Source organism: Elgaria multicarinata, chromosome 1 (assembly GCF_023053635.1).
Source record: "Elgaria multicarinata webbii isolate HBS135686 ecotype San Diego chromosome 1, rElgMul1.1.pri, whole genome shotgun sequence".
In the NCBI taxonomy this organism is placed as follows: domain Eukaryota; kingdom Metazoa; phylum Chordata; class Lepidosauria; order Squamata; family Anguidae; genus Elgaria; species Elgaria multicarinata.
In genome coordinates, this window is record NC_086171.1 from 193,358,697 (window position 1) to 193,384,875 (window position 26,179).

At 43.3% G+C, this 26,179-nt stretch overlaps 1 gene segment (V, D, J or C); it reads right to left on the reverse strand.

Moving 5' to 3' along the window:
- Nucleotides 1-16,115: 16,115 nt before the first annotated feature.
- LOC134408744 (immunoglobulin lambda variable 3-1-like) lies at nt 16,116-16,475 on the reverse strand. The segment is given in 1 exon segment: nt 16,116-16,475. A coding segment is annotated over 1 exon segment (360 nt).
- Nucleotides 16,476-26,179: the final 9,704 nt, after the last annotated feature.

The following is a 26,179-nucleotide window of genomic DNA, read 5'->3' on the forward strand; positions in this document are numbered from 1 at the left end:
TGGTGCCCTTGGGGTTTGTTGAACTAAAATCTCTCAATCCGGCATAACCAATGGCCATGCTTGCTGTGAATGATGGGAGCTGTAAACCTACACATCTGCAGGACATCAGGTTGGGGAAGGATGATCAGGAGTATGCAAGGGCCTAAAGGCCTTTGGAACATTTTCACCCACATTTCAAATCACTTTTCATCTTTGGCTCTTTCTCTTCCTTTTATTTGCCCTCTCATCTCCTTCAGTCTGCTAATACCACCTTGCTCATTAAACCTCTGGTTACATATCCAGTTTCAGACCATTTACTCTGGAATGTTTCTCTCGGTTCCTCAACATTCTTACCTCTCTCTCTCCTCTTGCAACTATTTAAACAGCATCTAAAAACATGCCTCTTCTCCTAAACCTTTGATCTCTAATCTGTGCCTCTTCCTTTTCATGGGCTTTCCCTTTTTTATGGTCTTGTTTCTCTTAAATTGTCCCCTTCAGCATCTATTTATTTATATGCCACTTTTTGTGCCCAAAGTGGATCACAATTTATGAACATCAATAAATCTATGAAAAACACACACAATTGGAATGACTCCAAAGTATCAGTCGGTCAATATATAATAAAAATTCCAGTCCATTCAACATTGTATAGAACAATATACATATACTGATCTAATCTAGTTTGACACTTAACAGGAGAATAAAACTTAATCCAGGAATACAAAGACATGACTTACAAGGACAAAGAGATGAGGTCTCTGTTCCACAAAGGCAACATGGGGTTCTCCACCATTTATCCAAAGACACTAGCTGGCAGTAGGGATGTACAAATGTAGTTTAATCTGTTGTGCCTGTGTTTCACAGATTGTTGGGTGTCTTTTGTTCCACCATCTGCTCATTGACAAAACTGGATGTTTTAGGGAGGTATGAGAATTTCATTCTACTTGTGCTCAGGCATACTAGTGTAAGTGCAAATCAACACTAATGCACAGCAGCGCAAGTGTGAATTTGCGTACCCACCAACCTTAAAAAAAATGGTCCAGAGGTCTACGGAATCCACACAACTTGGAAAAGGCCAGTCTGCAGTGGAATCTGCAGGTCAGATTCATAGAATATCTGAACTCATTTGAATCCATTGTGGATTTATCTGACACCCTGACCTAAGAGCCACACCTCTCACTTGTGTCAGCCTTCCTCCCAGATTTCAACTGTGTCTCCCCTCTCAGTCCTGTCCACATCTCTCACCTGGGGAGATAAAAGATTATCCATCCAAGTACTAACCAGGCCCCACCCTGCTTAGCATCTGAGATCTTTCCAGGTGGCTACTAGGAGGAGGGCTTTCTCCGCTGTGGCACCCTGGCTGTGGAACGAGCTCCCCAGAGAGGTCCGCCTGGCGCCTACACTGTACTCTTTTCGTCGCCAGCTGAAGACCTTTTTATTCTCTCAGTATTTTAACACTTAATTTTAACTTAAATTTAAATTTTACTGTTCTAACTTTGTATTTTAATCTTACATCAATTTTGCTGCGTGGTTTTATCCTGGTTGCGCTTCTCATACTGTATATTGTATTTTTGTTTATAACCTGTTGGTTGTTTTATTATGGTTTTAATTTTTGTGAACCGCCCAGAGAGCTTCGGCTATTGGGCAGTATAAAAATGTAATAAATAAATAAATAAATCAGACAGGTTCGGGCATGTTCAGTAGTTTCTGGGGAACATGGGCAGGAGGGTGCTGTTGCACCATGTCCTGCTTGTAGGTCCCTAGTCGACAGCTGGTTGAACAAAGTGCTCTGAACAGAGTGCTGGACTATATGAGCCCTTGGTCTGATCCAGCATGGCTCTTCTTATGTTCTCATGTTCTTAAAAGATTGCCTTCAAGCCTCACACATACTCAGTTTTGACATTCCCTGACCCAAGCAAGAACCCCTTCCACCACTGCCTTCATGCAGCAGACTTTTATCAGTCAAGATGGTAAACCTACAGGCAGGACCTGTTCTTTCTAGATTAACATATAATGCTTAGTTTTTGAGGCACTTTATAAATCAACTTCAAAATGAGATCTAGACCATAGCCAGTTCTCTCTCTCTCTCTTAATCCCCATGAGCCTCTAAACCCCCTGCAAAATCATATGTCATGCTGTTCTTGAGGAGGGGAGGTTGTTTTGGCATCTATATTTGGCTTCTATGAATTTAATAAATAAACAAATATAAATAAATATGTTATAGATTGTACATCACCACCTTGAGTATTTTTTTAAAAGTGGTTTGACTCACACTTTGAATAAATAAATAAAACCAAATATGTTTCAGAAAGACATTTCCCCCTTCCAAATGTTTGGTCAGCAGGGCTGATCTGTTCCTAAATTAATTAAGATGTATTGTTGGTGCAGAGGAAAGAGGAGGGAGAGGAGGATGTAGGGAGGCATTTAGACTTTAAAGCATTTTTCCCACTGTGATTCATATCTCTTAGTATGCCCACTGTGTCAGGGATAGCTGATAAAAGGCTGGACAACATGAGGTAAGTGTTCAGAAAGCTAACTGACATCCTGAAAACAACCAGAGGCTCTTTCGGAATCTGCTTAGAGCCTTACACAAGGTCGGCTTTTATGTCAATTACTCAGACTCCCCCAAGGCGCAAAGGGACATGACTTCCCTTTGGAAACATACATGAAATCCATCAATTTCATTGTGGGTTACATAAACAAGGCCTGCATTCTTAACCTCTGAGCTGGTAGAGTGGAAGAAGTAGTTGTGGGAATGAGAATTAATACAGTGAGAGAGAAATTGTTAACAGCAGGGACCTGGTCAAAAGCTTCAGCAAATAATTATGGGGCTTGCATTATCTTTTCGTCCCTCTGGAGAGTTGAGCAGGGTGGGGTGGAGGGATGATTCCTGCAAAAGAATTTTCTTTAAAATCCTCCACTAAGTGTTTTAAGCTGTTTTGGTGATTCACAAATAAGTTTATTAAATTTCTGGTTGGTCAGTTTAAACAGGACTTATCTGCATAGAATTTGCCCATTAAGAAAATAAGTGCCATGCTGGATCAGACCCAAGGTCCATCTAGTCCAGCACTCTGTTCACACAGCAGCCAACCAGCTGTCGATAAAGGACCAATAAAGCAGGACATGGCGCAACAGCACCCTCCCACCCATGTTCCCTAACAACTGGTGTATATAGGCTTTCTGCCTCTGATACTGGAGGTTGCACTTAGCCATCGGAACTAGTAGCCATTGATCGCCTTCCCCTCCAGGAATTTATCCAACCCCCTTTTAAAGCCTTCCAAATTGGTGGCCGTCACCACATTAGAGATGCATGTCTTACATTTTCTAAGGTGGTGTGGGGTGTGCATTCCGCACATCCACAATTTCACTTCTCATGCCTACAATTCTAGGCATATTCAATTGGGAGTTAGTCCCAATGGCACCAATGCTTTCATTAAGCATGTTTAGGGCTGATCAACAAGACTGCAGTCCTGAGCAAACTTATGTGAAAGCCTGTTCCACTGAAATCCAAACTTAACTTCCAAATACTTGTGGTTAGATGTAAGAATAGGAATTTGGTGGTGCAGAATTTGGCATTCTTTCAGGTTTCAGGGATCCCTTTAAACACACACACACAGAGAGAGAGAGAGAGAGAGAGAGAGAGAGAGAGAGAGAGAGAGAGAGCTTCTAGTCCTAAAGATGTCCCAGACATAGTCCAAAATTTGTCCATTAGACTGTACGCTCGTTACTGGGAACTCGCAAATTACTCACATGACATAGTCTGCCTCTCGCCCATCTTCCACCCCTTCTGGCCATTATTGCACCACTAAAAAACCCTCATTAAGTCTGGTTGCTGCTCTCTTCTACCGGACTGAATGGGGCTAATGTCCTGTTTTCAGGAAGCGACGTGGGAGCGGTGCCAGAAGAAGCGACGGGAGCTGCGCATTTGACTAGATGTGATGAAGCTTTCATTCAACGAAAGATTCTGCAATGAATTTCAGAATTGATGGGTTTAATAAAGGAAAGATTACAACTTCCCAGTTACAAAACACTGGGATTTGAATATGAAGAAAATGCGACATTCCTTCAAAAGAAGTGCTTCCTCCAGGAAAGACATCTGTGTCTTCCACTGCAAATAGTAGCACGTTTGCATTGATTCTGAGTAGCTTAACAGGATATAAATTTAAATGGATGCATTAAAATACGTTGTGATGAAAAGTGGTTGTCCTGAAAGGACACTGGGTACTAGTACTCTGTACAGCACCATGTACATTAATGGTGCTATATAAATAAATAAATAAATAATAATAATAATAATAATAATAATAATAATAATAATAATAATAGTACTGAGGTAGGAAGAAGTTAGGCAGGGGAAGCAAAGACTGCTGTTGGCCAGGCAAACTCCCAGCCTGATTTAGAAGCCATTATTATTATTATTATTATTATTATTATTATTATTATTTATATAGCACCATCAATGTACATAGTGCTGTACAGAGTAAAACAATAAATAGCAAGACCCTGCCGCATAGGCTTACATTCTAATAAAATCATAATAAAACAATAAGGAGGGGAAGAGAATGCACCAAACAGGGAGTATAAAAGTCAGAGCAAAATCAAGTTTTAAAAGCTTTAGGAAAAAGAAAAGTTTTTAGCTGAGCTTTAAAAGCTGCGATTGAACTTGTAGTTCTCAAATGTTCTGGAAGAGCGTTCCAGGCGTAAGGGGCAGCCAAAGAACGCAGGAATACTGTCAATGGGTTACCTGAAAATATGGATGGAGTTGTCTTGGAGCCTAAAATTCCACCACAGCCAGTGCTGGTTCCAGGTTTTTGAGGGTCTTTGGGCAAGACACCCTCAATGGGCACCTTTCCACCAGTTTGTCTACCCTCTTACCAACACTGTTGCATCCTCCTCCTTATTGCCACCACTGCTTGCTTGCCAGGCAGACATCCAACAAGCAAGGAGACAGTGTCGTCTACTGCTCCTTCTCCACAAAACAGGCCTGGTCTTTCTAACATAGCGCCTGTCTGCTGGAATGAAATATGCTCAGTGGGCAAATAGCCTCCTGGGGTTATGGAAAATCGGAGGGAAGTACTCACACTTGAGCATAATTTGGATTATGATGAACCGGGGCAAATATGGCAAGGCAAGGAGAAAACATCAGCAGCATCAGAGCAGGCAACGAAGGTCAGGTCAAACAAGGTTGGAGACAAATGTATAAATTTTGAACATTATGTGAAGAGATTATGTAAACCGGGGTTTTATCTGCTCTGTGTGGTAGGATAGAAATGGTAGGATAGAAATGGTCATAAACAAATAAGCAAACATTGGCACCAGTTTGACCTCTTTTGCAGAGAGATCTGATCTCAGCCTCACTCAAATCAGTGGGTGTCTATTGTTTTCAAAGGGCTCTTTTACCCAACATAGACACAGAGAAATACTGTTTATTTAGATACACTTTGTGCCATTTTGTTGTTGTTCTTAAAAGGGTCATATAAGAAATCTTCCAAAGACATATGTTTGGGAACTAAAATGTTCAAGTATTGGATTTCAAAGCAATAAAGGCCCCTCCACTGGTTGAGCCACTATTACATTCTCTGACCCCTTGCTTGATTTATCTTCCATTGTCAACAAATGCTTGATGTGGTAAGGGCTTGTGATTTAGAGCCCTACGTGAAGTTAATTTGCCTGGCTGATTTTGAATGTAACCTCAGACCTCTTACAACAATTTTGTTCTGAGAAACAGCTCTAAACATTCTAAGCATACTTCACTCAGAATCAGAACCATGTTCTGCATATCCCTCAGTGTCTAGCTGGATTAACCCAACAATGGGTTGGGATCAAAGGAACAAATTAAACTGGAGTGTGTGTGTGTGGTTTAATTTGGTTTGTTTTTACTTCATCAGCTACCCTGAGGCTGCTTTGGACTTACCACCCACTCTGATCCTGCTAAGAGCTAGCTGAAACCAGACTTCCAGGACCATTTTTGCCAATGTCAAATAACAACAACAACAAAATACCTCCTCTTTTTACTGATTTTTCAGCTCTCTTTATATTCACTTGCCTTCACTTTCAATTGCCTTCACTTGCATTTAATGACATATGATCACATAGCCATATCTGACAGCCTATGATATATTCTGATAGCATCCCATTTTCTATATCATCTCTGATTGGTGGAATCAACCATTTCTGATTAATCCAGGATTGAGGAAGAAGCAGCCAGGAGGGAAAGGGCACTAAAAAGCAGCCGCCAGGGGAAAGAATGGCACTGAGCAGGATGGGTAGAGGGAGAACATTTGCATGATCTAAATGTTTTGAACCCAAACATAAATTCAGACAACATTCACTGTACCACTATACTCTTTTCAGATTAGTAGCAAGCAATCAGTGGCCCTGTTCAGATGCAACTTGGTGAGTTGCATCTGGTTAGGCTAACCATGGTGCATGGTTACCACTAACTATGCCAAGTGCTACTGCACACGTGCACAGAACCACAGCCTTAACCACGGCTACTCTCACTAATGCCTAACCACCCTCCAACCTTAACTACCCTTTTTTAATTTATTTATTTACTTATTATAGCATTTTTATCCTGCCCTTTAGCCAAAAAAAAGGCTCTCAAGGCAGCTTACAAAAATATTTCTAAGACAGTCCCTGCCCACGGCCTTATAACCTAAAAAGCATGACACAAAAGGAAAGGGGATGGGGAGGGAGGAAGAAAAGTGCCTGTAGCACCCCCTTGCACTGCTGTGGGGTGTAGAAGTAGCCATTCTTCTACAACTGCTTGGAGAACCATGGGGAAATGTTCTAGAGATGTTGCAGGCGTCTCAGAGCAGGTAGTGGAATCTGACTGACTCCTACCGCTCCAGCTTCCCAGACTCCTGTATGTGAACGCTGCCACTTACACACCTCTGTTCCTCTCCTTGAATGAGCTGCTCAGTGGTCTGTGGGCACGAGCACCCAACTCCTCAGTGAGCCACCATTTTGTGTAGAAATGGAGGCTTGTTGTTTTCCATAAAAGATGCCTTACGCATAGGCCATAAAGCATCTTTGTATAGAAGATTACAGACGTGAATGGCCAAGCAGCTCACCCAGGGAATGGAAAAGGGGTGGGTAAGTAGCAGTGGTTTGTCCAGCTGCTCATAGGGCAAGCATGAGTGAGTTCTTTGTTCTCAGAGCTCTTCTCCAAGTGCCTGGTGTGGGTGGGGAGGGCGAGTGAGCGAGGGGGCTGGCACTTGGCTGCAGCAGCCTGTGCTGCTAGGCAGAGCCCGACCGTGGAGATCTTGTGCACTGGCCGCAGAGCTCTATGGCAGCACTTCCTTAACCACGGGGGCCTGTTCAGACAACACACTAAACCATGGTTACGGCCGCCAACTCGTTTGTAGCAAGTGGTTATTGAACAGGATTGAATTGTGGTAACGTAGCCACCATGGCTAGCAAAAATGCAGTTCACACAACATGCTAAGCCATCATGGTTAGCTCAAAACACTTAACGACCATGGTTTAGCATGTTGTCTGAAGGGGGCCAGCATGGGGATCAGCAGGGTCTCATTGGGACTTGGGGGTTATTAGGCACACTGATTCAGCACAACTAACACTTGGAAAATGCCCCACCCAGTTCCCAAACCTCTTGCTCTCCAAAAGAAAAAGGTGTGTCATAGCTATGTTGATGCACAGTCTCCAGAGCTGATTGACTGATTGTATTTTTTTTTTTATCCTGCTCTTTAGCCAAAAAGGTTCCAGGAGCAGCTCACATGTAATTGGTAAAACAAGACAGTCTCTGCCTCCAGGCTTACAGTCTAAAAAGGCATGACAAACAAGGAAAAAGGAATCAAGAGGGAAGAGGGGAAGAAGTTAAGTTTTATTAGCAGGGGTGGTAGAAATCCCCTAAACCCCCGCCGTGGGGCTGTTGTGGGGGGTGAGGGAAACGAGCCGTGGAGGCCATCAATTGGCAGCCTCTCCTGTGGGCCACGTGACACAGGGAGGGGAATCGGAGCCTATTTAAATGGCTCACGCCCCTCCCTCCTCCGTCTTCGCAGCGCGGCTCCCTCCCTCCCTCCCTTCCCTGTAGGCGGTATGGGATTGCTGGTTGTCCTTTAATGGAAGCCAAGTAGGAATTTTTTGCTCACAATCTGTGATTGGTTGTGAGTTTTTTCACCTACTTCATACTGCAAGACAGATAGGGAATATTAATAGGTTGATTTGGCAGTTAATTTGGTCACATTAATGCAGGAATGCACAGGCATCTTCACCTGGCGAGGGATGGTGAGCATTCTAAGGCACCTAGCGGTGATTGGTAAATACCTGAGGTTCAACAGCTGCGAGAACCATGACCCAGCTGGGGAAATAAGGATTACCTCTGAGGCCAACCTTTCTCACCCACTCGCAGTCATACCATGAGGGGGGGGGGTGATACGGAAGGTCTCCCTACCCCAGAAGGGGAAGCTGGAGGGCAGTGAACTTCGAGGTGCCTCCCCTTGGCTGTGAATGTTTCACGCTTTCAATTAACAGATATATGCCGTTTTAGAAGAAGATGCCTGCTTAGGTTTCTCTTCCGCAAATCTATCAATAAATGTGGCCCTGTTTGATAACCCAACTCTTGTGTCTGCCTCATTATTTCCCGCACTCCACATTCCACAATGGCCCTGCTTCCTACTCTCACGTCTCTCAATACAACCAGCTGGAATGGCTGCTGGTGGTTTACTTCCCTCTTAGCTACTCTGTGCAAACGTGCACAAGAACACAATCATAAGAGTTGAGTAGCTGGAACTGGAATCCTGAGGCTCTTCAGGATTGCCGTTTGTGTTCTCCGGAGATGGCTCAGAATACTACCACCACAAGAATGGCGTGTACTCAGAGAAGCTTATAGGGTTAAAATGCTGTTCGTAATATCATCATCACGCATCCTCTGATTCAGCATTTCCTACATAGGAATTAGACAGGAATAAAAAATAAAAATGGACTAATATTACTTCTACTGCGAGATTTTCCGCCGTCCCATTATGCGGCCACATTGTTGCTTCTCCTTCCCTGCAGAGACTCTCAATGACACGCACTTCAGAAATGTGAAACCAATAAAAAAACATGTGGTGTTTATTTTTATTTTGGGTGGGGTGGGAGTAATAATTTCCCATATAAGCTCAGAGCTGAAGGGCTCCAACCCTAAGCTTCGTCCCAGATCACCAGACCACTCAACCCACATGAAAGCGAGTATTGTTAATGAGAATCACATTAGGGGAAAGTTTACAGGAGATGACATTTATACTGTATGTGGTTGACCCCTTTGGCCCATGTCACTCATTTCATATGCAAATAGTTGTTTCACTGGGGAGATGCAAACAGTTCCAGGCTTTAAATGACATTTAAAAGGGGGGGGGGGAGTAGATGTAGTGGAAGTCATTGAAACAAGCTGTTTCAAGTCATTGAAACAAGCAAGTCATTGAAACAATATTTATTTTCAGCAGCCTCAGCAGCCTGAGCACTGTCTTTCCAGAACTGTATTAATGCTGCACATGGCTCAAATACCTATTGAGAAGATGAAGAGATATTCGTGCGATTCGTGTTATCTTTTCTTCACCAAAGAAGAGTGTGGTCTCCTCTTTTATTGCTATAAACGAGGAGGTGAAGACCTTTTTATTCGCTCAGTATTTAAACAGTCTATAAATGAACTCTAACTTTGCTGTTTTAAATTTGTCTGTTAAATTTGCATTTCTGCACTGCTGCTGATTTTATCCTGGTTGTGCTTTTATATTGTATTTTATATCATGTTTTTATACTGTTGTTCTATACTTTGAATAGTTTTAAGTTTTGTGAACCGCCCAGAGAGCTTCGGCTATTGGGCGGTATAAAAATGCAATAAATAAATAATAAATATAAGATAGCCAGTCGGGCATCCTTGGCGCATTCATGAAACCTGCACTCTGAGCGCTCAGCAGCTGTCCACCTTCTTCCAGAGCTTCCGCTGTGCACCACAATGCAAGCTCTGGAAATTACATATTTCCCCCGTTGCGTAAACGGGGCCTTTACGACCACCATTTATGCAGTGGGGAATATGCGCAATTTTCAGAGACTCCATTGTGATGCACAAAAGAGGCTCTGGAAATTGTGCATCTTCCCCTTTGCATAAATAGTGGCCATAAAGGCCCCATTTATGCAAGAGTTCCATTCGCGCCTTTTGTCTGGCATAAATGGAGACTTTACGGTCGCCCTATATTCAATACGTAATTTCTTTAGCGAGGGCAGACAGCTGCTGAGCAGTTGGCCTGGCCTTGCCGAGCCTCAAAAGAAGGCTTGGCAAGGCCTCGTGTGGCCCGACGAGTGAGGGCAGCAGCAGGGCAAGCAGCTGATAAATTGGATGTGGGTGAGCTCGCCCATCCCTACTTAAGGGTGGAGATATGTGACTAACGTAATGTGTAATTTTGCCCTAATAGCCAGTCATACGTTGATCTTTCATAAGGACCTTAGACACATAAACAGTAACAATCTAAATCAACCTTCCCCAACCCCCAGATGGCTTGGACTACAAACCCCAGATGGCTTGGACTACAACACCCATTATTTAAAAAACCCAACAATCCCATGTTTGCTTTCATTGTCATCGTGGTGGTGGTGATTATGGTTATGTCAACAAAGAGATAACTGCTTTTTGTGGCCAGTTTATTAGAGACAAGGAGAAAAGTCTGAAATCAACAACCACCCCTGTTTGAACTTTTTTATTGTGCAATGCCACTTTGAGATCTATATTAATTTGTGAGTCATTCAAGGACATTTTGCAGTCCCTGACCTTAAGAAGAAAGCCCAATATTTATTTATATATTTCTTTAAGAAGAGAACATATATATTAGGGGGCTTGATCCCTGGCATATGATCTGTCTGCCTTTTTGTAGCACTCCAGGGAATGGCTGTTCCATGACTTTCCAGGAAAATAGTTCCCTTACTATGGGGAACTCCAGGAGGACAGGCAGCCATCTGCTTTGTCACCACAACAGGCATTTGAGGGGTATGAAGACTGGTGTTGTCCGACAATCCAATATTCTGCTATTTTTGACAAGGGGGGAATCGACACTATAGGTTATTGTTAGCCATTGTTCCATTATTAATTCTAACGTTTCTGTTTTTAACTGAGCTCATTAATGTTACTTACCTTTTCCTGTAACGTTATTCCAGAGCACACTGTTTGCTTGCCCCGTTGCCTGATCCTTGATTCCGTCCTTTCTATGATCCTCCCAATGCCCTGACTGTCTCTTCTATGATCCTCCCACTTCCATTTTTGGTGATTTTGGTTGGATGATGCCGTGAAGAGGAAGCTGTCTCAACCAGGAAGTTGTCCCAAACAGAAAGGAGAATGGAGGATCACGTGCCATTGCATTTACAATGCGATAGGGAATACAACAATAGAAGACTGCACATTGAAAACTAACAACGGTGCAGAAGGGTTAAAACGGTAAGGTAAAACGGAACATAATTCACCTATAAAATGTTATAACTAACGAGTCATGTGACCAGGGACGCAATCAAAGCCCTATGTACCGTTATAGGTACAATAGTGTAGATTTCCCCATGGAAAAAGGAAGCTTAATTCCTGCTTGAGAAAATATAGATATCTCTGATCTTAAAAGACACCCTGACATTCAAAGCAGGATGGTATGCATGATATGAAGCCAATACCCCACTAGCATGACCATTGTTTTCCAAATTTAATTCATTGGCCTCTTCCCCTTCTTGGACATAAATTCCAAATTAACAATCAGTCTCTGGACACCAGCGTAGGAGACTCAACGGGTAAATGCACAACAGCTGGTTGATTTTTACCTTCTTTTTTAAGCTGGAAGGAAGGAAGGAAAGAATGGTCAGTCCAGTTTACACCCAAAATAATACCTTTTAAGACATTCATCAACTCATCTTAGTTTCAATGAGCCAGCATAGGCAGGACTTTTGCCACTGTTTGTCAATGGCCTCTACACCAGCCCAAAAATCCAGGTTGGTCATGGCCGAGTCCCTGTGCATCCAAATGACGCACAGGGGGTGGGGGTGGCAAACACGGGTTTTCCCGGGGATAAATAATCCCCAGGAAAACCCAATTCTTCCAGTGGTCTCAGGATCGTCCCGAGACCACAGGAGGTGTGTGGCCGCCTGCCCCTGCTTTGTTCTGCCTCCTTGCGAGTAAATGCAAGGAGGCAGGATATGGGCATGAGGCACAGAGCTCTTCATGTGCTCTGTGCCCATCAGGGGTGGGGGGAGCAGGTGCAGGTTTTTTTGTTTTTTTACTTACATTTTTGTTGGCGCGCAAGTGTTAAAAAAAGAAAGAAAGAAAATGGTGGGTGTGACATCCTTTCCTCCTCCTGGGATGTCACACACCATGTGTGAATCCAAGGGGAGGATCTCGCGAGCAGAATATTGCGAGATCCTCCCCCCTCCCTCCCAGAATGCTGGGAGGTGTAGAAAGGCCCAATGTCAATAACAGATTATGCACCACCATTTGTGCTTCGGTGGGAATTAAAAAATTAAAAAATTAAAACAACACTAATACTATTTTTCTAGTATATAACTTTTTGTTTTAGTTTTCAGTAAAAATAGTTTTGTAATTGCAGTTCCAAGGACACTATAAATTTAAGTGTGTGTGTGTGTGTGTGTGTTAAAATTGATAAAATTCCAAAAGTGGGTCTCAGGGACAACCATGGATTCAGAAGTTTTTAAAGTCCAATCCAGTGAACATATCCATTGAAGTGGAATCTCAAAATCCAGGAATTGTCGAGCTGGAGTGACTCGAAGAGAAGCAATCCAACTCTCTCTGCCCTAACCTCAGTACTAATCTTTCGACAAACCCGCCTTTGATTGAATTAACACTCTCCTTGCCGGACCCTGTCAAAAAAGAAAAAGTAATAAGAGATAATTGTATACAATCACGGCCATTTAACGGTACTCCACCCAGCTATCCAATTGTTCCACATTTAAAAGTGGTTAGTTTAAATGTTAATAGTCTGGGCACAATGGTTAAACGCTCTCGCATAGAATCCCTACTCTGAAAAGAACACCCAGATTTGATTATGCTGCAAGAAACACATCAAAAGAAAAGCATAAACCCGGGCCCTATACTACAAGGTTCCTGGCTAGGCACCCAACATACAGCCCCAGGAACCTCTAAGGCCTGTGGAGTTGCCCTTCTTACTTCTAAAAATAGTCCTATTGCATTTCTAGATACACTCGTGGATGCAGAAGGCAGATTCATCTTTGCCAATGGCTCCTGGGGGCCTACCATCATTACGATGGCCTCGATCTATGCCCCTAACAGAGGTCAAGCTGATTTCATAATAAAAACTCTTAAAAAACTCCTGATATTTAAGAAAGGACACCTGATAATAGGTGGGGACTTCAACTTATGTCTTGACAACTTTATAGACAGATGCCCCCCTTCAGCGTTTAGATCAAAGGAGGGTCAAAGAATACAGGATTTTCTTGATGATATGGGTTTGGTTGATGTCTGGCGCCTGCAACATCCTACTGACAAAGAGTTTACATTCCTTTCATGCAGACATCATTCATTCTCACGAATAGACTACTTTCTAACATCTCAAGATCTATTCCATCTAATCTACAAGACCTCTATTGGCCCTAGATTGGTATCTGATCATGCAATGGTGTCCATGGCCCTGGCAAGGCAGCTTAAACAGAAGCCTAGATTTTGGCGCTTTCGTCCAATTTTAGCAACCGACGCGAAGGCCAAATCCAACTTGCAAACAGTGATTAACAATTATTTCATGGATAACGACATAATCGATGCTGGACCTCACTTAATATGGGACGCAATGAAGGCGACCCTCCGGGGACATTGCCTGAGTGAGCAGGGCCGTCTTTGTAAAGCCAGGGACACTACGAGGAAGAGTCTTAGAGAAGAAATAAAGAGACTGGAGTCAGATTTAAAGATCTCCCCTAAACAAGAGATATATGATAAACTTCAATTAAAACACCATGAGTTTAACCAACTAGAGACTGAAGCTATCCACATCAAACTCACTAGGGTCAGGGCCACCTACTATGAATTTGGCAACCGGTCTTCCAAGCTCTTGGCCCATGCGCTATCTAAAAAGAAAAACAAGGCCCAGATCAAGGAAATCCGCTCAGTCTCAGGCAAGCTATACTCGGATAGAGAGGATATAACAGAAGAATTTGCAAAATTCTATGCCTCCTTATACAACTCAGATGCACCTACTACATCAGATATTGCATCTTATATAGACCAGATACCTCTTAATAAACTTTCAACAGAACATAGGGCTTACCTGGATAGCCCTTTCTCAGTAGAAGAAATCAATGAAGCAATTAAAAACTTAAAAAAGGGGAAAAGCCCCGGTTCTGACGGCTTTAGTGCAGAATTCTACATGGCTTTTAGAGAGCAACTCATCCCCTGGTTGCACCGTTTATTCATAGCAATCCAGGAGGGTAGTCAGATTCCAGAGTCTTGGAAGATCTCTAAAATAGTGGTGGTCCCCAAGCAAGGCAGAGATCCAATAAAAATGGAGTCTTATAGACCCATTGCCTTGATAAATGTAGATGCCAAACTTTTTACAGCAGTCTTGGTTGCAAGACTCAACACATTTATAGCTTCCTATATCAATCCAGATCAAACCGGTTTTATACCAAGACGCAGTGCAGCTGACTCAATACGAAGAGTCATTAATATAGTTCAATATTGCCACACGACCAAACAACCAGCAACACTTATCTCTCTCGAAGCTTTCAAAGCCTTTGATCGCGTTGAGTGGTGCTTCCTAAAAGAACTCTTAGAAGCCATGGCCTTCGGCTCTAAGTTCAAGAATATCATAAACCAGCTCTATTCTACTTCCATCGCTTCAGTAGGGGTCAACGGGCTTGACTCTCGTCCCATACGACTCTCTCGAGGTACCAAACAGGGATGCCCATTATCCCCCCTCCTTTTTGCTATAATAATAGAAAGTCTTGCCTCCAAAATAAGAACCAACAAAGATATAAAGGGCATATACATCCAGGGAGCAGAACATAAAATAAATCTTTATGCTGATGACATGCTTCTTATGCTCAGCAACGCTTCTAGAGGCCTATCTCAGCTACTATGTGATCTAGAAGACTTTAAAAAAGTCTCAGGTCTCGAAATTAATAAAGAAAAATCAATTCTTATGACACTGAACACTCCCCTAGAGACTACAAATTCTCTGTGTGTCCAAACAGGCTTCAAACCATGTTATGGGGGGTTTCGCTACCTAGGAGTGACTATTACAAAAGACCCAATGCAGCTGCTTAAAAGAAATTTTGGGAAACTGTCTAATCAGATCCTCCATGACCTTACTAAATGGAGCCAACTAAAACTCACATATCTTGGCAGAATAGCCGCAATAAAAATGTCTTTATTGCCCAAAATATTATTCCTTTATCAGGCCTTACCTATAAATATCCCTCCTAAGTCCTTCTCCAAATGGCAAGCTACACTACATTACATTTCTATACCGCCCAATAGCCGAAGCTCTCTGGGCAGCTCACAAAAATTAAAACCATAGTAAGACAACCAAAAGGTTAAAAGCACAAATACAAAATAAAATATAAAAAGCACAACCAGAATAAAAACCACGCAGCAAAATTGATATAAAATTAAAATACAGAGTTAAAACAGTAAAATTTAAATTTAAGTTAAAATTAAGTGTTAAAATACTGAGAAAATAAAAAGGTCTTCAACTGGCGACGAAAGGAGTACAGTGTAGGCGCCAGGCGGACCTCTCTGGGGAGCTCATTCCACAACCGGGGTGCCACAGCGGAGAAGGCCCTCCTCCTAGTAGCCACCTGCCTCACTTCCTTTGGCAGGGGCTCACGGAGAAGGGCCCCTGTAGATGATCTTAAGGTCTGGGCAGGTACATAATTAAGCTTTTAACTAAAGCCAAATGAGTTTTATATTCATCAACTTAAAGTATTTTTTATTATTATTTGTAACACTAATTTGGATTCATGGCATTGCATATTCCCTTTGCAAAATTTTAGTTTGCCTGTGCAATTTGACCTCTGATCATTTTGGGCTTCATGTCGTAACATGAAAATATTTGATTTGGTATGAAATATCATAGCGTTCAGTTCAGAGAAGAAATTCACATGTTAGGAAGGGTGAAGGTTTTTGTCTCAGTTCCCCATTAGAATTTATCACTGTGGAACGAGCTGCTGTAACACATTGCACAGTAATAATTAGCTTCATCTTCAGCCTGAGTGCCGGTGATGGTTAAAGAGGCCGTGTTCCCAGAGCGGGAAGCAGTGAACCGATCCGGGATCCCTTCTCCCCTGCCGTATCCACCATCAGCATGCACATAGCGAGGACCCTGGCCAGGTTTCTGTTGATACCAGCCTGTGTAGGTTGGGTTACTGCTGATGGCGCAGGATATTGTAGCTGTTTGTCCCGGGGACACAGACAGAGTGGCCGGCTGAGTCAACGTTGGCTGCGAACTGACACCTGAACAGTAACTGAGAAGTGTGAGGAAAAGCAGAGTCCTGGCCATGGTGAGCTCTTGGAAGGAGTTTGACTCTCTCAAGCAAACAAACATCTAGCCTGGATCGTCTGCCGGTCTCAAATTCATCTGGAACTGAGGGTTGATCAGTCTTTTTCTTTTCTCTTTTTCTTAAGGAGCTTTGATTCCTTTATTTACAGTCAACAGACCAATATAAAACAAGAAGATACACCATTATATAAAACAATACAGAGTAGGGATAAAAAGAAAGAGTGTTACAAAATCACTAAAGATACTAGATGGTTATTTGTTGGTTTCTGAAAAGGGAACAGAATTGAGTTATTGGGGCCTAGCATAGTGAAAAAGGGAGGGATATATAGATAATAAAATTGCTAATCTGTGGATTTAAACGCAATCAACATCCATAAGTGATCTGGTGCGGATGGCCAAATTCAGGAATTTGGCCACCTGCTCAGTGGTAGATTTACTGGAGCCCTGAAGTAGACTAATCAGGAGTGACTCAGGGGATCGTCCAGGGAGACGTTGCATAATAGGACATAATAGGTCTTTTCTTGCCTGTTGGTAAAAATTGCAATGGAAGAGCACATGCAAAATGGATTCCACCTCGATGTTATTACATGGGCAGTATCTGTTTTTGGATGGAATTTTCTTATATCTGCCCTCCAGCAACTTGGAGGGGAGGACGTTAAATCTTGCTAGGGTGAATGCTTTCCTGTATTTGGGAATGGTTAACCAACCCAGGTATGGCATTCCGTCTTTGCAAGAAGGGACTGGGAGACCCAATGATTGGGGGGAACATGGTCCCCAGGCAGTTCCCCGGAGCTCTTGGTGGTCTATATCCAGTAGTCTCTGTTTAGTGATCTGTTTAGCGCTGTCCAAGTCCAGAGATAGCAGGAAAAAAGGGGATAGCCCTATTGAGGTTACTTTTTGCACCACTGCCCTAGACCAGTGAGATTCGGAGGGTTCTAACAGGACTTTGGTAACCAAGGAGTTGGGGGTGAGCGTTAGGTGACAGCGGAGCCAGTAGTGTATGGTGAATATCCAAGCTTGGCATTTAAGTGTACTTAGTCCAGCCTCCAAGTTGAGGGCAGCACCAGAAACACATCTAGGGACTTCAAATATAAGCCTGAGGTAGAGATGTTGCACTCCTTCAAGAGAACTTTTGAAGTGTGGGAACCATATTGGAGCTCCAAATAGAGTCTGAGACACTATTTTAGCTTTGTAAACCTGGATGGCTGCCGGTAGATATTTCCCACCTTTCGCATAGAAGAATCGGGATAACGCACCAATAGTTTGTTCAGCTTTACTCTTGGTGTGTTTGCCATGTGCCCTCCAGTTTTGAGCTTCATGAAACCATATGCCCAGGTATTTATATGCGTCAATTTGGTTGATTCTGTTTCCCCCCATGGACCAGGGGAATCTTACCTTCCTCCTGGCAAAAACTACCACTTTGGTTTTTGAATAGTTAATTGTCAGCAGGTTTTTCTCGCAGTATTTGGCAAAACCATTTAGTAGTCTCTTGAGGCCCAGTCGAGTCTGGGAGATCAAAACGGCATCGTCAGCATAGAGAAGAACGAAAACTTTTGTTGAACCAATCTTGGGTGCATGCGATGGTAATGAAGCCAACCAGACAGGGAGGTCTGCCAGATAAAGGTTGAACAAGATGGGGGCGAGAACACATCCTTGTCTGACACCAAGTGAAGTGACAATCTCATTTGTGAGATGTCCTTCTCTACTGCAACGAACCTGGGCAGATGTTTTATGATGCAGAGATTGAATCAGGAACAGAAGCCTGCTTTCGATAGAAAGCTGTTCCAGTTTACTCCAAAGATGGGCTCGGCATATTGAATCGAAGGCAGATTTGAGATCAATAAAAGCGGTGAATAATTTGCCTCCACTGGGTGTAGAATATTTATGAACCAGGTGAGCCAGTACCAGGCAATGGTCAAGAGTAGAGCAGCCTGCTTTAAAGCCAATCTGTTCTTCTCCCAATATATTGTTATCAAGGATCCATGTTTTTAGTTTCAAGGCCAAGAAACTGGCATAGACCTTACCAACTACAGATAAGAGGCTAATGGGTCGATAGTTGGATGGGTCATTTTTGGGTCCTTTTTTATATATTGGAATGACAATGGCTTTTAGCCAGGTTGCGGGAATTAACCCAGTTTTATTTATTAAGGAGAAAAGAGGTGCTAACAGGGCAGTCCACCAGCTGATGTTGCTTTTCAGCATCTCTGAGGGGATGCCATCTGGTCCAGGAGCCTTACCTGACTTTAACTGTAGTATTAAGTCCTCTACAGTGCTGATATTGACATTGGGCCAGTTAGGGGAGTCAGGTGGCAGTCTCGGATCAGAATTTGATATGTGGCTGTCATTAAAGGCGATATGGAGATGATTCTCCCAGATTTCAGCTGGTATATGGCATTCCATGCTGCCATTGCTGTTACCTAGGGCACCTGATACTATCTGCCAAAAGGTTTTACAATTGTTGGAAATGGAAGCTACACTAGACCACTTTGTCAGTCACGGCAAACGTTCCCGTATAAATAAGGGGACGTTATATAGGAAACACACAAAAGGAGGCCTAGGAATGCCTTCCAGCTTAGGCAGCTAGTCAAAATAATCAACTGTGAGACTAGTATTCCCTGGGTACAAATAGAAACGATATCCCAACAACCCACAATCCCAGCTCTCCCCTTCCTAAAAACTTCCTGGACCATCGTCAAACAAATCTCCAATCCATTCACACGCCTTACCCTAGCAATATGGAAAAAATGGTCAACCTATCTCTCTCCCCCAGAGTCTCCAATGCTACCTTTTTTAGATCATCCATCTTTTAGACATGAAGATAAATATGCCCAGTTTGCTGGGTGGGATAGTAAGGGGATCTATCGTTTGAGGGACTTTTTAGTCAAAGACCAAATAATTAACGATAGTCAACTAAAAGACAAGCTAAAAGGGATCAATCCCTCTTGGCTCCAACTGACACAAGTCAGAACATTCTTAAACAAAAGATACAGTAGCGAGACGGATTTTCGCCCTCTCTCCCCCTTTGAGCATCTATGTGTGAGATCCAAAGGGAAAGATAAAGGCGTGACCTCAGCAATTTATGACCTATTGCTTGAGAAGGGCGGTGGCTTTTCCCTGGCTCTGAGGAGCATATGGGAAACTGATCTACATATACAGATTGAAGATATAAAATGGAAACAAATTTGGATAAATCCCCCCCTCCGAACAATATCGTCCCGCATACAGGAGTCAGCCCTCAAGGTTATATTAAGATGGTATATAACTCCAATTCAACTCTCGCATGCAACGACTTCAATCTCCCCACTGTGTTGGAGAGGATGCGATGAAAAGGGCTTTTACTTACATATGTGGTGGGAGTGTAAGGCCCTGAAGCAGTTCTGGGAAACTATCTTCAATATAATTTCTAAGGCCACTGATCAGATAATCTTCCCAGAACCAAGCCTGGCACTGCTGTCCCTGCCCAATGCTCTAAACCCCTCCCTTACCCATAAAGAATTGGTATTTATCCTCCTTACGGCAGCTCGTTTAGAAATAGCCGAACACTGGAAGGATCCGAAGGGCCCTACACTCACTGGATGGAAAGGGAAAGTGTGGGATATAGCCTGCTCTGAAAAATTAACCTACCACTGCAGAGTCTCGTCGGGCCAACTTAGCTATGACCCATTCAATGAAATATGGTCTCCTTTTCTCAATTACATCAATGGTATAGATGTGGCATCCAACTCTGGTTTAACAGATCTTCCTCTGACCACAGTAAATTGAAGGAAACAAGCTCGGTTCGGCAACTACAGAAATCGTGTTTGTGTATTTATTAGAAACGCTGTCTGACTTGTAAGTTTATATATATATTTTTAACTTTTTTAAAAACTGCTTTGTTAAATGGAGTTTAATAAATATTTTTTTTAAAAAAAAAACACTGGAGGTTAGCAAATGTCCTGGAGAAACATCATTGCCCTGTGCGAAGATGGTGATAGCGTGTTCCCATAGCGATCACTGGAGGCAACTGTCTCCCTCACCTCCTCATGGTGATGGTCCTGCATATTTATCTTACAAGATAGTAGGATGCAAGAGAAATTCTTTCCTAGAATTGCTAAGGTGTGTTTGGGGAAAAGCTGAAATAGAGAGAAATTTGTGAATGACCTTTTCCTGCCTGGGAGAAAGTGGTGCTTCTTCCAGGTTTTTAGGAGCCATTGGGCAAGGTGTTCTCAATGGGTCCCTCTGCACTTGCCCACTTGTTCTGCCTCTGCCTTGAGGCAAAATCACGACCGCTACCCAAAGTGAAAGAGCAGCGAGGTGAGCAAGCAGTGGCAACTGCTGTTCCTTCTGCTACCTCTTATTGTTTTCTGGGGCTCTACTTCTGGGGGAAAGCATTAGAGAAGATGAGTAGGGATCAATGCCAAGAGACGTAGCATCAAACTAGGGGGCTCTGGTTGAAAGCAGCTGTCCATCTGCTGAAGTCTTGGCCTTGGCAGTCATCCAATGATGCCAACCCGTTATGCCAGCCTTGGAGAAAACTTTACTCAATAACATCAAGTTGTTAAAAGTAAACCAGAGAAATTGGGGGTAGGGGAGAGCCCATATCTGTCAATTTTATCGGTTTCCCTGATGCTTACCCTTTCTCGCAGGTGTAATTTACAGTGGAACCAAATAAAAAATCTCCTGAAAAAAAAAATTGATAAAATTCCAAAAGTGGGTCTCAGGGACAACCATGGATTCAGAAGTTTTTAAAGTCCAATCCAGTGAACATATCCATTGAAGTGGAATCTCAAAATCCAGGAATTCATTAGAGGCAGGTTTCGTGAGCATTTGCAGTTAACACATTCCCACATTCCATAAGGGGATGAAGATGTTCTGACAACAATGTTCTGACAATGAAGATGTTCACCAAGCGAACCCCAGAGAGGTTCACTTGGCGCCTACATTGTTTTCCTTTCGTCGCCAGCTGAAGACCTTTTTATTTTCTCAGTATTTTAACACCTAATTTAACTTAAATTTAAACTCTGCTGTTTTAATTTCATATTTTAACCTATATCAATTTTTGCTGTGTGGTTTTATCCTGGTCATGCTTTTTATATTGTATTTTGTATTTGTGTTTTTAAATTGTTGGTTGTTTTATTATGTTCTTCATGGTTTATTTTTTGTGAATCGCCCAGAGAGCTTCAGCTATTGGGCGGTATAGAAATGAAAATAATAATAATAATAATAATAATAATAATAATAATAATAATAATAAATTTACTGTCATCTTTCTATATGCACAAACCATAGATTTCACCAGCTGTCAAACAGATCACTTACTGCCCCAAATCCCCGGAGCCAATTTCAACAATTCTCTTAAAATAGCGCTAGGTAGAGGCATACACATCTGAAACTGTCCTCACCAGTTTTAACAACCTCAAATAGGGTGGCACAATTAAGTCACTCATTCTCTCCCAGGTCCCTCTAGCTAGCATCCCCTCAGGAGGGCACCTCATTAGTCCTGCAATTGTCAGGGTACGTGTAAGATAGCCTACAGTTTAGTAATCAGAATACTATTCATTATTAGAAGGAAAGCCTAGCTTTTATAATTTCATTCAGTAACACAGAAGGCCAAAATGAGCTCCAAAATAAAGAAGCGTGCCTTGAAATTTGCACGACCCATCAATTAAAATGAGTTACCACCAACTAATCAACTCAAGGTTCAGTTCATGTGCATTGGAAAACACCACGTGCGAATTGGTCCTGAGGATAAGATGAATTTCAAACCCAAGGAGCGGATGACTTATTTGTAGTGCCATGGTCACTTGGCTTCATTACCTGGCGATAAGCAATGGCACTCCCCGCAGGACTATATTTTGGTTTTCTTGCACGCCGCCCTTGATATTCATTTTAGTGACAGCCCCGTATCCTCAGGTTGGTTTGTAAAAGGTCATTACAGATGTCACACTGTCAGGACAAAAGCCCCAGGGATTGAAAGCAAGCACTCCTTTCCTGCTGCTATGCAAGATCGCTTGTTTAAGTCAAAACAAACAGCTGCCTGGCGTGTGCAATTTGGAGCTGCAGTCCATAAGCAGTAAGCTCAAATTGATGTGGGTATTATTTTGTTAGGTCTTAAGCGGTGCATTTACGCCTCTGTTTAGCAAGTTGCTCTGCTGACATATGGGGGTGGGAGTAGGAAAGTGCTGCACTGATCATGACATTTTGGTTAAGCTTCTGGTGGGGAAGTTTGCATGGGCCAGATTAAAAAGCAAAGCTTAATTTTTCTAGTTGGGGTAAATATTTTTTTAAAAGTATCTCTCATTTTCTGTTCAGGTTTCTCATCCCTGTATACAAGACATCTCACCATAGTTTGGAAAAGTGTGACCAGATGATCTTGTGACTGCCTATTTAGTCTGCTGCCCAAGTTCTTACTGTTGATGAGCAACTTCAAGACCCCTGTTGCTCTCCCTTCGTATGGTTCCTTATCTTTAACTGGATGAAATACTCAAGATGAGGCCTAACCAGTGCCAAATAGAGGGGAACCAGTACCTCGTGTGATATAGCTTCCAAATCGCACGAGGTACTGGTTCCCCTCTGCCACTGGTTAGGCCTCATCTAGAGTATTGCATCCAGTTCTGGGCACCACACTTCAAGAAGGATGTAGACAAGCTTGAGCATGTTCAGAGGAGGGCAATGAGGATGATCAGGGGTCTGGAAACAAAGCCCTATGAGGAGAGACTGAAAGAACTGGGCCTGTTTAGCCTGGAGAAGAGATGACTGAGGGGAGACATGACAGCACTCTTCAAATACTTAAAAGGTTGTCACACAGAGGAGGGCCAGGATCTCTTCTCAATCATCCCAGAGTGCAGGACACGGAATAATGGGCTCAAGTTACAAGAAGCCAGATTGCAGCTGGACATCAGGAAAAATTTCCTGACTGTTAGAGCAGTACGACAAATGAATCAGGGCGTTACTAGATGAGGCTCTAGCGCGCGTTACCTTCCGCAGTCACGTCGAGGCTTCCAGATGACGTTCACGAGGATCCGCCGTTATCCTGCGGTGAAGCCTCTTTCTCCCGACTTTAAAAAAGTGAGTTCTAGTGCACCTTTTCCTGCCATCCCGCGGTAATTCGGAGTACATGTGGGAGGATGTGAGGTCACTGCGGTCTGCACTGGGCAGGAAAAGGCGTGCTAAGGGGGAGTGGTCAGCAGCTTCGGTCAAGCCACCTCCGCCATTTGCGCACAGTCCGCCAGCTGGGGCAGCGCGGCAGAGCGGCTTTTTTTTTTTATTCCCCCAGTGACAGTTTGCACAGGAACGGAGGAATGGAAAAGTGGCTGGTGACTCCTTGTGGTGGGCAGCTACCGTGGCCGCATAATGGCGGTGCTGTACGCTGCCTGTTAGTGTGGGTACCAGGCTGGCAGAGGGCAGAGCTGTTTGTGGGCTGCTGCCATGGCTACGGCCAGATGTGGGTTGGCTCCTTGGGATGGGGCACAGGGCACAGAGGCGGCCATCGCCGCCGACACCTCAGAGGCATGATGGGAGATGTAGGCACAGAGTGCCCATGCAGACGATTGACCTCGGGTCATATTACACCCGCCACGACCCCCATCAGGAAGTGAGCGCATCAATGTTCACCCTCAACAGCACCAGCAGCACTTCAGCTGCCACTGCCACTGCCGCCGCCGGGCTGGCGGTGGCATCGCTGACGGCTGCGCAAGTTTGCGGTCTTTCGGACTTGCGCAAACCGTGCAGTGAGCGAAAAAAAAAGCCACGGCAATCAGGCCGGTGTGGCTGCGCAACCGTGCTAGCGGCGGCAGCAGCACAACCGGCACAAACTTCCGCCACAAATCAAAGGCAAGTGTGGATGATGAGGCGTCACGGCTGAACGGGAAAATCCGCTTTCACCGCTCCTCAACGACGGAACACCTGGTAGGTCTAGCAAAGCCCTCAGTTACCTAGGGAGGTTGTGGGCTCTCCCACACTAGAGGCATTCAAGGGGCAGCTGGATAACTACCTGTCAGGGATGCTTTAAGGTGGATTCCTGCATTGAGTAGGGGGTTGGACTCGATGGCCTTGTGGCCCCTTCCAACTCTACTATTCTATAACTCTATGAATCAGACCTGGACTGAGCAGCCCTTCAAATAGAGAATGCTTTCAAATACAGGATGGTCCTCTGACAATTCTTCATTTAGAGGACTCTGTAAAGTAGGCCACATAGCCACCCTTGCTTCTTTCAGCCGCGTTCCACTTTGTGGTCTCCGTCACCCCTCTGCAGTCACCTCCTACTGCTAATTTTAATGAATACAGAATGGGCCTTATTCTGTTTCTCCTTTTGGAGGTTATTCTTGCGATGTCTAGATTGGGGTGGGTGGGGAGAAATTGGATAGCTTTTCAGAAGCATTATAAATTGTTCAATATACAGAAGCACATTGAATGAATTATCAATAACCAGTTATTAGTTGAAAGTCCTTGAGCAGCATATATATGCTTTTCTCAGCTAGGCTTTGCTAGAATGTGAGCACTTTAATTGCAGAAATATGGTAAAATAGAAATGAAACACCCTTGTGTATGAATTATTAAAGGCAGAATAACATTTTCATGCCTGGATTGCAAAAAAATAAAATAAAATAATAGGTCATTACCTGTATTTTGTTGGCTGAAACATTATGCAGCCCAGTATTCTATAACCATATACTGCTTACCTTTATAATCTATTAGTATTATAAAAACCCAATGAATATGAATTATTGCTGTTATAATACTCACGACATAGAAAATTATGCCCACTAATGGCATCTTTATTAGTACATTAATTGCTTCCCTTGGTGTCACAGCTACCCATTAACTATCCACTTTACTACTGGCTAATGTCAAAGATGACTTTCTGGTGCTTTGCAACACTGCTTTTCAAGTTATCAGAATTTTATTATTTTCTTCTGCACAGAACACATAGTCCAGCAATACAGAGCAGTGTTCTTCAAACTTTCAGAGAATTCTTTTCATCTGGGCAGTATCTACACTACTGCTTTATAACGGTTTATAATGGTTTTGACAACTGTTCAGGCCCAGGACACATTCCAAATGCCGTTTTCAAACTGTTTTCAAAGTGTTACATCCTGCTTGGTGTAGATCTGGCCATGGACCTGTTTGCTAAGGACCCCCTGTGTGTTGCAGTTGATCTGGGACATCTTTGAGAGTGAATACTCCATTCACCAGAGCATTGGCCACCCTAATAAGGATTCATTATTACTCTGTGTGAACTGAAAGTATAACCTGAAGACAGCCAATGCTTTCCTGTGGCTTCTTATTGCAGGGATAAGTTAGTGGTGAGAAATCTTGTCCATTTTTTTTCAATGAGGGTCCTTGACCCTGGAATATAAACTACTGCTTAGGTTGCTTGAGGAACTCGTTCTTTGTGAATTTTGATACAAATCGACCTGATCCCAGGCCCATTATCAGGGGTAGGCAAGGCCCTGCAGCTGCCCAGGGTGCATGGGCTCAGAAGGCCCTATCCCTTCCTACCCCTAAGATCTGAATCTCACTGCTGCTGCCACACATCCTCTGGAGAGCCAAATTGGCAGGAGCAAATGGCTGGTGCTGTTCTTCAGATGTTCTTCATCCATACCCAAATGCCTAGCTCTGGTGGGGTCCTTTCTCAGAGCCAGGCCTGTTCTGTGGGTGATCTCCTGGGACATTTCTTCTCAGGGGCAGCTGCCTGTCTTCTGTTTAGCCAGAGCTAACAGAAT